This window comes from Hemibagrus wyckioides, linkage group LG18 (genome assembly GCF_019097595.1).
Source record: "Hemibagrus wyckioides isolate EC202008001 linkage group LG18, SWU_Hwy_1.0, whole genome shotgun sequence".
Lineage (NCBI taxonomy): Eukaryota > Metazoa > Chordata > Actinopteri > Siluriformes > Bagridae > Hemibagrus > Hemibagrus wyckioides.
The window spans coordinates 23,439,720-23,454,017 of record NC_080727.1 but is presented as its reverse complement, the minus strand read 5'-3'; the positions used below and the strand labels follow the sequence as shown (position 1 = coordinate 23,454,017).

Genomic DNA, 14,298 nt, shown 5'->3' with positions numbered 1-14,298 from the left:
GTAGTGTCATTGATTGACAAACCGAGGTTCTCAGTATCCCGTCTATAACCACCGCCGATTTTCCCACTCTCTGCTGAGCCACAGGATGCTTTCACACCTCGGAGTCTAAAGCAGCAGGAGGTTTATACTTTTAGTTTGTTGCTATTTGGTTTGATTTTGCATTTAATTAAACAAAACAAAGCAAAAAAATATCTTTGTAGGTGTAGGGTATATATATAGGGTTGTTTGCAGCACAGAGAACATGGAGCAGCACTAAATGAATGATTATGTTCTTATATAAATAACAGCTCGAGGCCCTGTAGGCTGTCACTGGTCCTACTGTGCAATGAAAACGATCAGACTCTGTAATGTTGACGAGGAATGAGACTAGTAGGCCGACGATGGTGTATATAAAAAGGGGATCAGCTAAGGGTGTGATTTCCTGATTCTTTTCCAGTCCAAATTTCTGAATTCTCAGAGCAGCAGAGTTGTGTGAGCTTTTGTTCCAAATCTGGAATGGTGTCATTCATTCACCCTAGTCATCAAACACGGCCTTAGCTTTCATACAGAGCCAATGTTCAAATCTGTGTCACAAAACAAAGCTATATGCAGTCGTGGGAATTAACATGACAGCAAACAAGAAACAGAGCAGTCTTGCTAAGGCAGGGTCAGTTAGTGTAATGGGTGGTGGGGATAGAGCGGAAGGGGCTGGGGGGTCGATTACCTTTACTCTTCAGCACCTTTCAAATTAATTTTCTGTTTCATAGCGTGGTGGTTTTCTGGGGTGTTAATCTTGAGACACTACTGTCAGATTTCACCATAAATCACAAGTGACCAGTCCAGAGAAGGCATCCTAGTCGACTAGGACATACAGAACCTGTGAACATAAGCTCGTTCACAAACAAGTGGAAGGAATCCTGCAGACTCGAACGATGACACAAAATGACATGTTCCAGGCACTCTGTGGGACACTTCGCCTCTCTCGTTGCCAAAGATCAAGAGTAGTCTTTGTCCTGTGTACATCGGAGGCTCCTGCTAGGTCCATCACAGTCAGAGGATTCAAGTCAGAGCCGATTCAGATCTGAAGAATGGTACAGTTGAGCAAGGGCTTACACAGTGTCATGGTAAATCAACTAAATAAGACTCATACGTTCGCTGTTGCTTTTTCTGTTGCTTTTTCTTTGCAGTTACACTTGCAGTTAAGAAGCTTAATGGCATTGGTTTAGCCGGATAATGGAACATCTGAGGTGTGCTCTTTGCAGACATTTTCTTATCTCTGTACTAAATTTAGTATGGAATGAGAAAGAGCAACAGTGACAGATTATTCACTCCCAACTTTGGCTTTGTTGTCCATGTAGGCTGTGAAGAAAAGATCATTTCCTTTGTTGTGTTAAAGTGAATTAAATGGGTGAAACACTAGTGGGGAAATTTTCAAACTGGGGGTCTCATCAAACTAATGAAACTCAATCAACATATAAAAGGATTATTATCAGTCCTAGCCATGACTCAAAGGTGCCTTATGTTTAGCGGCGCTTCCATTATCCTGCTTCTTCTCCTGGGATTCTTGCTGGTCATTTAAAACAAGTGTGGGAGGCAAGCAGATGGTGTGGGATTAATCTCTCAGGCGGTCATTCTTGGTGTTAAAAGAATCGGATAATGGAACTTCCTGCTCTTCCTGAGTATATAAATAGAGGTGAGAGAGAAGTGTACAGGATGAGATGTTTGCAGAAGGTCCACAGATGTGAAAATGCTGCTCACACTCACTCAGGCAACCTGAAAAAGCTGAAATTTTCAACCTCGAAAGTGGCTGGGCTTCTTTTCTTCTTTCCCTCACAACAGGTGGCCTCTCAGAACTGGAGATTGTTTGTTTAGGGTGTAGCCAGGATTCTCACACTACTGTCAATTACTGGAGCAGATGGCTCTTCAAAGAGTCCTCAAAATAGTACACAGGTTTTAAAAAATTGTGTTTCTCCTGCATTGTCTGGTTTTGTGCATTACTATAAGATATAGTGAAAGTGTTTCATAGTCAAGAACAAAATATAAGATGTTAATTCATTAGCTTGATATTGTGTTTAGGGTGAGCTCAATGTACGATTTACACCAAAGAGTTTGTAAATCTGCTAACAAGGCTTGCCATGAGCAGTCCTTCATATAGAGAGAAACAAAGTACCTCTCGATAAAGCGATCGAAAGCACAAGCTGATCTGCTGTCGATGGTCCACTTATTTCAAACTGTTGAGAGGTTTAACTCCTTTGAACGGACACGAGTGTCGTGACGTACTCTGAGAGCTCTGTACAATAAAGCAGTCTCCCAGCTGAGACACAATGAGTGGTCAGGAGTTCCAAAAGTGTCGGCGGAGGAGGATTTGCAACTTCTCGTATTGTTCAGCGTGACATCCGTGCAGATCTTTTGTAAAGCAGCAGGAGTGAGCAGGATTTAAAGAAAGGCTCTCCATGAGCTCAGGGTAATAAAAAAAAGAGTAGCAAAGCTTCATCCAAACCAATGCAAGTGACGATGGCTGGTGCATGTAATGAATGGCTCCATGGATGTTTTTTTTTTTTTTTCCAGCAAGGGCACAGCCTCGGCCCAGTGGACTCGAATTGATGCAGCGGTTTAAAAATAACAAGAATATTATCCACTTCACGCATTGCTGAGTGAACTGGATGTGTGGAATGCTTCCTGACAAGCTGCATGGAGGCGGAATCTGCCTCGGCTCTTTCACCCGCCTGTCTCTCTCTCTCTCTCTCTCTCTCTCTGTCTCTCTCTCTCTCTCTCTCTCTCTCCCTGATGATTACAGATCTCATGTTGATCTTGGGTGTGGTGCTTTTACACTCTGTGCTGTGGCAACTACCAGAAAGTCATTTTCCACAATACAAAGTTCTAGTTTTTTTGGCACCTGCAGCCATAATTTTTCCATTGACCACTGGTCCAGTACCAAAGATTCCGTCTGTATCTGCTCAAAGCAAAAAATAACAGAACACAGGTGTGGAACTAGCAGCACTGTTAGTTATGATTGATTCTACATACCAGGTCACAAAAAAGAAGAGGAAGAAGATTTGTGTGCTAATAAACACAAACACAGATTTGGAGTGTCATTGTTGGGGGCCAGAATGTCGTGGTTATGCCAATTCCAGACATTTTAATTCCTAAAAATTAGGACATGAACTTTTTGATGCATGGATTGCCGAAACATGCTGCAACTTTTATTTGAATTATTTCTCACTTTCTCACTTTTAGAAATTGAACATTTGTGCTGTAGTAGATATGTTTTATTGCACGTAGTGTTTTATATTGTCCCAGTGCTACAAGTAATCTTAATATATATAAGGGTGAGGGAAATATTTCTAACTGAGAGGTGAAGAGAATAAGACTGAGTATCTCCTCATCATGGCACCTGTTAGTGGGTGGGATATATTAGGCAGCAAGTCAACATTTTGTCCTCAAAGTTGATGTTAGAAGCAGGAAAAATGGACAAGTGTAAGGATTTGAGCGAGTTTGACCAAAAGGACCAAATTGTGATGGCTAGACCACTGGATCAGAGCATCTCCAAAACTGCAGCTCTTGTGGGGTGTTCCCGGTCTGCAGTGGTCAGTACCTATCAAAAGTGGTCCAAGGAAGGAACAGTGGTGAACCGGTGACAGGGTCATGGACGGCCGAGGCTCATTGATGCACGTGGGGAGAGAAGGCTGGACCATGTGATCCGATCCAACAGACGAGCTACTGTTGCTCAAACTGCTGAAGAAGTTAATGCTGGTTCTGATAGAAAGGGGTCAGAATACACAGTGCAGGACGGGTCAGGGCTGTTTTAGCAGCAAAAGGGAGACGACCACAATATTAGGCAGGTGGCCATAATGTTATGCCTAAACACCCTCATGAATCAAGATTTAAGTGTAGTAGTGATTTTCACAGCCAGACATTTGCTGTAGATCATTCTTTTAATCCAAGTCTTTCCGTTCTCACTGTAACGACTCTCAGGACAGTGTAGATCTGCTTCGCGTTGTCATTTTCTCTGAGTTAAACATCCCAAAAGCCATACCTGTCATTGTGTTGTGATTTAGTTCAGCAGTAAGATTATTAACTCTATTGGCAACCTAGATTGTATCCAAGCATTACCCTAAGATTACCAAGGAACATCAGTCATTCTTATAAGGAGAAGAAGATTAAAACTTAGTCCAGATTGTCAGATTTGGGCTCCAGCTGCACCGGGCAGCGCTTAGTGAAGCCTATGTAGGTCACACAGCACCTTGGTTGGTTTGAGGGCTCAATTATCCTACGACTGGCATCAGAGTTCAGACTGAGACAAGCAGTACGACTGTCGCTGACTGTGTTACAACATGAGATGTGTGCTGAGACATCCTGCTGGAGAGCGCAAAGTTTTGGAGTCAGGATTCAGGGATCTGGTGTCGGTGGTGGCGTCAATAAGCAGGATGTGACAGACGCAGGCAGGAAAGCAGACACCTACCTCACTACACACTCTGCACAGGATGTCATTGTTAATAGTATTCCTTCTGAGAATTGTAGTATTTAGATACCCAAACACCTAAATATTAAAAAAAGCCCGTTTTGCTTCCTATTCCCAAACGTTTCAGAGTGATAGACTCTGAGATGTGATGTGTTCTGACTTGTTTTCACACTTTCCTGGAGTTCTTCTGTTTTTAGACGGTCCTTGTAACCTTTTAACTGGATGTCAACATCATTTAAGCACTATCTCTGCCCTGAAACTGACAAAAAGGGCTCGGAGAAAGGACATTGCAAACAAATGCGATGCCCTTGTATTTCACGTGATGCTGTTTCCAAGCCGGGTTTTGTTTTGACTGCAGTATGTGTAGTTTGCTTACAAACATTTGCTTGAAAAAAATGTATAACAACAGAGAATACAAAAAAATGACTTATTCATAAAAGATTTTTCTCTTTGAAGCCCTGTCAGTGTGTGTTTTGTCTGATTTCATGTCTCCGGTTTTGTTTATACTAGCTTGGGGTGAAATATACGAAACCTCTAGAGTCTTGGCCCAAAATCTCGTCATCAAAGATTCATAGGAATTATCCTTAGCGATCAGAGAGCCATTAATGTTTCAGTGTCCTGATTAGGTTTTCGAAAACAAAGAACTACGTCTCTCATGTTTGATGCTGGTTGAGGATTTCCAGAGCGAAGTCAGTGTGTACTTGGAGCTTCACCATCCTGGCAGAGGTTTAAGTCTTGTGATCCAGGAGGCTGGGAAGTATGAGACACCAGCTGTTAACCTGTAGCAGCTTAGAACATCTTCAAAGTGGATAGTGTATTTTTATAAAGGTTACAAAGACCAGATGTTGGAGAAAGCATGCATAAACAGAGCTGAGGCTTGGTCTTTGTGCCTGAGTGTTAGTCTCAGCTACTGCTAACGCTGCTGAAAATGCTTTAAACACATTAAAGGTTTCTATTTCATGGACTTCACACTTTATTGTAGACACTGGACTTAAAACTGTTCTTGTGACTGGCTTTCATGACAAATAGCAGAGGAAACGGTGCTGATCATTTCCTTACCTTAACATACACAATGATAGGCTTAGGTCAGGATTTGCCTTATTGTTTTTCTCATCCTGTTTTGAACATCCATTACGGCTAGCTGTCATACTCCTAGCTTGGTGATAAAATAACTTCCAAGCCATAATATAATTAGTCATGCTAGTGTTAACGGTAGCAGTTGGAGCAAAACACTACTTGTGAAAAATGCGCTAAACAAACCATAAAGACTGTGATTCACAGCATTGCCATATATTCAATCTGACTAAGGTATTTTCCTTCTTTTCCATGTCAGGATTCTTTCTGCATGAGAAAGAGCTGCACCCCTGTCTGGTACAGAGCTGCTCATGTCTACCTCTTTTCCTTTATAATTTACTAAGCATGTGTAGTTTTAGCAGAGAGGTAGGTAGGGGTTTCAGCTGGGGACTGCGAATGCTAATCAGTTTTATTTCATGCCACAGACAGCAGCAACTGTCAGAACAACTACAGAACACTAACAAGACAAAGATATAATAAGAGCTCAATACGGTAGGCCAGCATGACCGAAAAACAAAAACAAAGCGATGCACTGGTTTCTTTCTGTAAATCACACCGATTTTATGGGTCACGTTTAAATTCAAGCGATAACATGACCAGGTCACGTTCCCTCAAATACCGTGTACGTGGTTTGAACTCAAAGGTGACGTGTTTGTCAGAGATAAACTAAAAATGGCCGGTAACAGATCTGCCAGCAGGACACAGAGATGTGAAGAATGTGTGAGGGTGGGGTGCAGGCACTAAGCACTGGGGGCTGAGTGTTAATTGAGTTTCAGGAATTTTCTGGAAGAGTCCACTAGTAGACATCTACAGTAGCCCCAAACTCTGGTGATGGCCAGCCTGAATGATCTCACCTCACAGCCCATGTTACTGTGTTAAAAGGGAAACTTGGCAAACATTGCAGCGCGGTTAATTCTCTCTTTCTCTTCTTCATTACAGGCTATGTCAGCATCTTGGCAGTGGTACTGAAAACTGCAAATTCTTCACCATGGGCCAATGAGTTTGAATGTAAGCACAAAACTACACTGAGGAGCTGTAAATAAATGTTTTTCTCATTTTAAGGTGGTCAAATGTACGTAATGTCTTTTTTTTTTTCTTTGTGCAGCAACTGAACTGTCCTGTCAGATAGAGTCAATCTCCACAACCGCTCCCAGGATTGAATGGAAGAAGATTAAGAATGGGATAACAAGTTATGTCTATTTCGAAAACAAAATTTCAGGTGAATCTTTGGCTTTTCATCATCATATTTTTTGCTAAATCTAACATGACTTTATACTTACATTACATTGCTTTCCTAAATCTGGTAAAGTTAATATTTTATATTTTGATCACTAATAAGATGTTTAAAAATGGCTCTTGTTTCCTTCAGGTGACTTGGCGAACAGAGCAAAGATTCGAGAGCCTGCGACTTTAGTCATTCTTAATGCAACAAGATTAGACACCGCATCGTACCGCTGTGAAGTCACGGCCCCTGAAGACGTGAGGAACTTTGATGAGATTCTTATAAGCCTCGCCATCAGGGGTGAGAGACATTCCACAGTCACAGTGATTCACAGAGCATGAGACATAAAGCGTCCTGCCACTTCTCTCCACTCCAGAGTGACTGCGTAAAAGAGGAAGGGCATCGTCCGTATCATTACAACAAATTAGCTTACAGTCATTTAGCTATCTTACTAGTCCACTTGACTATCTGACTGTTTTTTTTTTAATGTATGTATTGATAATTAAGGATTCTATCATCTCCTCGGCAGCTTAACATTTACTATATAACATTTTAATAAGAGCATTTATTTCCTTGCTAATGCACTACACACACGTCACCATTCCATAACGATCTTTCTGTATTAATTGTAGTTGCCCATATCCCTGCTCAGACACCGCTGGCAATTAGTAGTGCACCATTTCTTTTCTGAGAAACGTTGTTGTCGGCGTTTGCCGCGCCGTGCCGCTGTAAGCTGAGCTCAGCCTCACTACCCTTCCAACCCTTGGCGCACATTTGAGGATGCTTTCCGGCCTGCCTCAGGCTCGGGCGTGTCCATGGCTAAATGGGGAAAATTCTGAAACTGCATCTGAGTTTAATCAGGCGGCTAAAAAGAGAAAGCGTACCACCCATGGCCTTAATGCTTACAGATTTAGGCGGCTTGTACTCTTCACTCGATTTAAAGATGCAGATGCTGTTTTCTATGTGAGTCTTACTTTGGTTATATTGCATTCTGTTTTTCAGTAAAGCCAGTGATTCCTCGGTGCACCGTGCCCACGTCTGTGCCGGTGGGGAAATCAGCCGAGTTGACATGTGTGGAGAACGAGGGCTTCCCCAAGTCCCAGTACCAGTGGTTCCGCAACAAAGAGGAGCTCAGGGACCCCAAGAGCAGCACAAAGTTCTCGAACTCATCCTATGTGCTGAACAGCGAAACGGGCGTGCTGGTGAGCACCGGCAGGAATGGGAGAAGGGATATTTTGGGGAGCCAGTTGATGTGTGATGCCTCCAGACATGAAGGGAATCTGCTGTACTCACTTGCACTTTCCACAGTGCCACACTTTGCCATTCACACTCAGTGGCCCACCCTGGTCACTCAACCTTCACAGTGCCCTTTAAATCCTGTCCTGGCTGTCAAAATCTTACATTGTCCATTGAAGGACATAGAGCGTGCTGGGCATGACTGAGGTTACTTTTACGTGTGCAGTATTTAGTGTGTTTAAATTAAACCTGGGTGTGTTTGTTATTAAACCCAGCACAGTTTGTTCGCGGCAGGTGACGCTCTCGAGCGTAGTCCAGAACAACCGGTCCAAGACCATCCTCTGATTTCACTGGAAACACATCTCAACCGTCTGCAGGAGAGGAACCAAATGTACAGTGCATTATGGGTTGTAGATGACAGTTCTTGACACAGGAGTTACTAATCTGACATACGAGACTGAGCTAGAGTGCTCTAGAATGATGCGTTACAGTGTCGTAACAACAAAACGTCCGGATACAGTTCACAAAATATCTGTTTTTTATTTGTTTTTTGTTAATTTATAATAATAAATAAATATATAAATAATATAAATATAATAATATTATATAATATTATAATAATATTATATAAAATAATATAAATAATAATAAATCTTGTTAATTTATTGCCTGCTTAGTCTTCTGTGTTCATAGATGTGTGTTCAATAGACAGTTTTTGTCCAGTGTGTTTCTGGCAAGTACTTTTCCAGCACTGCCTCTTTCAAACGCTCAGACAAAACATTAGCATTAATTAAAAATGTAAATACATTAAACAAACATTTATGTGAACTTCATACAATTTTATATATTGTCTTTTTAAATATTCAGAACGTATCATAGTTCTGAAAGTCTCCAGTTCTGTCCTTATTTAGTATTTCTTGTCAGATTAGCAGCTCGCCGGTCAATAAATGCAATCTGCAGCCCACAAGTGTTTCCTCCCAGAGACTTCAGGATAGACAATTATTTCTAAAAGCAGTCTAATTCGAATCTTTTTTGGAAGAGATATACTCTGTTTGTCTAAAAATTGTCTGTACACAATTGATGACTGACCGCTGTTGACTGATAGAATCTTTATATCCCATAAATAACCAGTGATGATAGATGTGTTATTTATTGTCCTGTAGAAATTCAGTGCAGTGAGGAAAGAGGACGCCGGTCAGTACTACTGCAAAGCCAAGAATGAGGCAGGAGTGGCCGAGTGCAACCCACAGATGATGGAAGTCTGTAAGTCATTTTCTTAACAGACAAAAAACACTCGCTTATAATCACGTCATAACTGTGTCCTAATTAGTGTGAATCAAGTATACATCCTGCTCTTACCTCCCATATTACACTCATGCTGTTTCTCTCATTATTTCCAGATGACCTGAATGTTGTTGGCATCGTTCTGGGTGTGCTGGTGGTAGTGGTGGTGCTGTTGTTCATAATTGTGGGCATCTGCTGTGCATACAGGAGAGGTTTTTTTGCTGTCGAGAAGCAGACAGGAAGCAAGTAAGTGACAAAGGAAGAGAGCCTTTCCTGCTGATTTTATCCTGATAGATGGTCACTTCCCACAGCTGTTTACTGCACCATTTTTAAATCAGGTCTACAGATTCCGATTTGGTGGTCATCCATAGTGGTGTTGTCCATTGTGAACCGTTTATCCTGTACTACCAGTGCAAATACAAAGCTGCTGCTAGTCACTCAGGTTCAGTGTATAGCAGCTTCTGCCCATGTGATTGTTAGTGATGTGAAGTGTGTGGATCAGGCCTGTGTGTGCACACATAAAACAGAGGAGGAAAACAGGTACCTCTCACCTACTGGTGGTATCCAAATCACTTCACTTATCAAGTACATCATCATGTCATATCTTATCCCATCTTAACTTGCATTTTCCTGTAACTCGAGCCAGACGGCAATCTGTGACCTGTCTATACCTATATTTCTATTTTCTACCGATCAGACATAACATTATGACCACCTGCTTAATATTGTGTTGGTCTCCCTTTTGCTGCCAAAACAGCCCTGACCCGTCCTGCACTGTGTATTCTGACCCCTTTCTATCAGAACCAGCATTAACTTCTTCAGCAGTTTGAGCAACAGTAGCTCGTCTGTTGGATCGGATCACACGGGCCAGCCTTCTCTCCCCACGTGCATCAATGAGCCTCGGCCACCCATGACCCTGTCACCGGTTCACCACTGTTCCTTCCTTGGACCACTTTTGATAGATACTGACCACTGCAGACCGGGAACACCCCACAAGAGCTGCAGTTTTGGAGATGTTCTGATCCAGTGGTCTAGCAATCACAATTTGGCCTTTTTGGTCCAACTCACTCAAATCCTTACACTTGTCCATTTTTCCTGCTTCTAACATCAACTTTGAGGACAAAATGTTGACTTGCTGCCTAATATATCCCACCCACTAACAGGTGCCATGATGAGGAGATCATCAGTCTTATTCACCTCACCTGGCACTGGTCATAATGTTATGCCTGATCGGTGTATACTGATATAGCATTTTTTTATACACAAGCATTTCCCTCCAGACTTTGTATTTTCAGTGTGAAAACCTCTGATTTGTGATTAGAAGGATGTACATCCTATATATGAATGATATCTAGCTGTAAAAAAGTGAATTTGAGAACATTAGGAAAATAAATTAATTCTCAGAAGTCCTAAAAAAGGACTGGATCCATGTATAACAAGGCCATGAAGCCTCACTACATACCACACTGAACCCTATGACACGATACCCTATGACAGTTTGCCAAGATACACACGGACTCCAGCTGTCAGCGGTGGATTGTTTTAATAGGTATTAGACACAACTACAGTCAGCCCCTCCTAAACCCCTTACAGCACACTATGAGACGAGTACGGTGGCTGAGAAGTGCAAAACACAATAACAAATACAAAAACACAAGGACGTATGAAAATGTGAATGAAATTCTGACCTCTGTTCGGACGAGACATCTGTCACTCAGGATATACAGGAAGTAGGAAACATTACTTCTTGTACATGTGTGGAGTTCTGCCTTCACGCTAAACCAGTTATTTTCCATAGTACAACTTTAAATCTTTTAAAGAAAATAACAAACATATATATTTATCTTTATAATAAAATGGAGTTCATTCAGCTCTACTGTGAGGAAGGACGTTCATATGGTCAGTGTGATGTTGGATATACTGATAGTGTATCATGGAGTAAAGATTAGTTTATCTCTAAAAACACACCTGAAGAACACAGGAATGTTGGGAAGAGCAAACTATTCCAGATTAAAGGAGGTAAGGAGCGCTATAAGAGCAGAGCTGTGTTCATACACACACCAATCCACTTTCTACTGCTGCAGATACTGCTGGACTTCCTGTAGATCCTGAGTGACCCATGTCTCGTCCAATCAGAGGGAAGAATTCCATTAGACATACCTTTTCTGTTTTGTCTGAATTGTGTTTTTGGGTTTGTTATCGTGTTTTGCATTTCTCCGCCACCGTAGACGAGTCCTCTAACAGAAACACAGCAACTCTCTGAACCTCTGTCTACACCTCCATAGATTTTTAATAATAATTGATGCAGCATGATCATGTGAATGAAGCTGTGTCTTAAATTTTTTTCTTCCTTTTTTCTAGTTACAAAGCACCAGGAAAGACTGATGGAGTGGATTACATCCGAACAGATGATGAGGTGAACTGGTTGATTAATTCCACATAGATTTGTCTATAAAATGCTGAATCCCTCTGGCACCATTGGCTCACCTTGACCTCGTCTTTTTCAGGGTGACTTCAAACACAAATCATCGTTTGTCATCTAAAATCAAGGGAAGACGAGGAGACACCCTGAAACACATTGGAGTCATTAGCGCAATACCGTGCAGTCAATGAGGGAAACACACACACACACACACACACACACACACACACACTGAGGAAAAAGACTCTAGCTGTGCCAGGACATGGTTAACATCACAGCACATTTGCTACAACACAATTCATATTTGCCAAAGCGGACAACAAAAAAAGTCTCCTTTTCCACCTCCAAGCATTAATCTCCATAAGACCACTGAAGTTTTTCCTCTTTACTTTTTTTTTGACTGATTTCTTCACTTTGCCTTCTTTTCAGTCACAGCTTCAGCAGAATCGCCTAAACATTTTTGCTTTGAAATCGCTCGTCGTTTGTATAACTTTTGTTTTGTACCGGTTAAATGTCAGAATATTTTTTGATAGAATATATTTTGAAATGCTTAGAGGTTTACTTTTTTAAAAAAAGAAATATTTGTAAATGACTAACATGGAAGCCAGTATGTTTTATAGACCAATTTGATGTTTGAAAGAAAGCTAATCATTTTCTGACCAGTCTGTAGTTTTTCCGTAAATAAATCATCTCCAAATTTCTGACATCTCTCAACGCTCTTGTTTTGAGTCTGAGATCAGGGCCAGGTTTAGTGGGGGGTGCTGGGTTGGGCTACTTTAAAAAATTCTCTTTATTATTAAACACATTACATTAAAACCTAATGCATTAATACATTATCAGGGGACAAACCCTCTGCTGGACTTCCTGTTCTAATTTCAGAGCCTTGGATTGTTGTTCATTTGAACATGAAGATGCCCACCTAGACGTTTTAACACCCCCCCCCACCCCCCACCCCAGGCAAAACCCAGTGATTCAGTATCATATCCAATGATGACGTTTTCAGAGGTCTTACCTTACTTAGTTTACTTTTGCAGGCTAAATTGTTTTAGCGTAAGGTTCCATGTTAGCTTTTGTAGATAGTCTTAGACAGAATAATTTTTTTTTTAAGCCAGCAGAAAACACTGTAAACAGCCCGAGCTGTGTATCCTTGAGTTTAAGTGTCCTTTTGTTGATCATGTATATAGTGTCCAGGTAGTGTTTTCTTTTCTTTTCTTTATTGGTCTTTTACTTTCTTTTTTTTTTTTTTTTTGTATTAAAACAGGGTTTTTGTGTTCGGCTAACAGAAAGCCGCGTCAGTTGTATGTCAATTCATTTGTACCTCCCTTCTTTTGGAAATAAAAACGGTTTTCGGTATGAGAATATCCAGAAAGAGGCAAATATGACACTCTTTTCACGACTTCAGGTGAGCTGTGTATCATGTGAGAGAGAGGATCTGCCTTGCAGGCTGCATTTGATTCCCGATCTACAATTCACACGAAATGTCAGATACAATTTGATGATTATTTTCGACGTACACTCACGGGCGAATACAACCAACTGTAGTGTGATGTTTTCGAGTTGTCTTTATTTTTTTCTCTTCATATTTGAGTTGATTACTTACTTTAAGAAACGTTCTAAAAATCATTCCTCTTGAGTGCCTTTGGGTGTGGCCGTGTGATAAAAGACAGTGTTTATTGTGCTCTATATAAATCGTGGCTTGTTATATACTGTGATGTCTGTTTGGACACATCATTGTCCAGACTGACCGATTTTCTAATACATTTTATACCATTTGTATAAATCACAGCAGGTGTTTGAGAGGAATGATGGCTTATTCTGATCATATACAGCACATATCCAACTGTTTTTGGGTTTTTTTTCTTTTGTAAATAGAATTGAATTTTCTTGTGTGCTGATTTAATGGCTGATGATTTTGTTTTTTTTTGTTTTTTCTTTTGGTCAGTGAAGTAGAAATAGAGCTTGGATATTGTATTAGTGCCTAAATATAGAGTGAAGTGGTGTTTCAAGCAAGAAGACACTGTTATTTCACATAAGCGTTTGGTATGACGACAGTTTAAACATGTGTATTGCATTATAAAAGTGTTTAATGGAGTGTCGACTTAACAGCAGCGAGCGAGTCGAGGAGTGCAAAGCTTTACCAAATACTGACTGAATAAACCACGTTTTATCCTCTTTCTGTAATTTCCTGCACAGAGGGACTGGACGAATTGTCTTTTGAGGTTAAATTTACATTTTGTGCCCTTTTCAGTCCTAAAACAGAGTTTTGGTCTGGCATTCATTTTAGGTTGGTACAAATCCTGTGTGAATTCTTGAGCAGTAGCTTATGTTTGTGATTAATAAAACTTACTTCTTAAGATTTGTTGTTTCTCTGAGTTTACTAGCCTGGTGGACAAAATGATTCAAAATCCAGCATGGTTTATCATTCATAACATCGATTTACAAACATTCTCTAAAGATATCACAGTTAATGTTCACATCGAACATGGTCTTGTGTATTTTACTGGACTTTTCACGCACTGTGGTCTACAGCAGGGATGACCGATCCGATCTGCGAAGGAGATTCCACCTAAAAAAGTTGATCTTAGTTTTCAGAATACTCTGAGGTGTAGCTTCTGCTCG

At 40.9% G+C, this 14,298-nt stretch overlaps 1 protein-coding gene across 1 annotated transcript in view; it reads left to right on the top strand.

Moving 5' to 3' along the window:
* The window catches only part of jam3b (junctional adhesion molecule 3b), a 37,801-nt gene extending 23,768 nt beyond the window's left edge, over window positions 1-14,033 (top strand). The window contains exons 3-10 of the mRNA XM_058414826.1: window positions 6,455-6,523; window positions 6,621-6,734; window positions 6,885-7,037; window positions 7,740-7,939; window positions 9,137-9,236; window positions 9,374-9,503; window positions 11,619-11,673; window positions 11,765-14,033. Of these exons, the coding sequence (XP_058270809.1) occupies window positions 6,455-6,523; window positions 6,621-6,734; window positions 6,885-7,037; window positions 7,740-7,939; window positions 9,137-9,236; window positions 9,374-9,503; window positions 11,619-11,673; window positions 11,765-11,800 (857 nt within the window). The 3' untranslated portion in view covers window positions 11,801-14,033. The remainder of the gene's footprint in view (window positions 1-6,454; window positions 6,524-6,620; window positions 6,735-6,884; window positions 7,038-7,739; window positions 7,940-9,136; window positions 9,237-9,373; window positions 9,504-11,618; window positions 11,674-11,764) is intronic.
* Window positions 14,034-14,298: the final 265 nt, after the last annotated feature.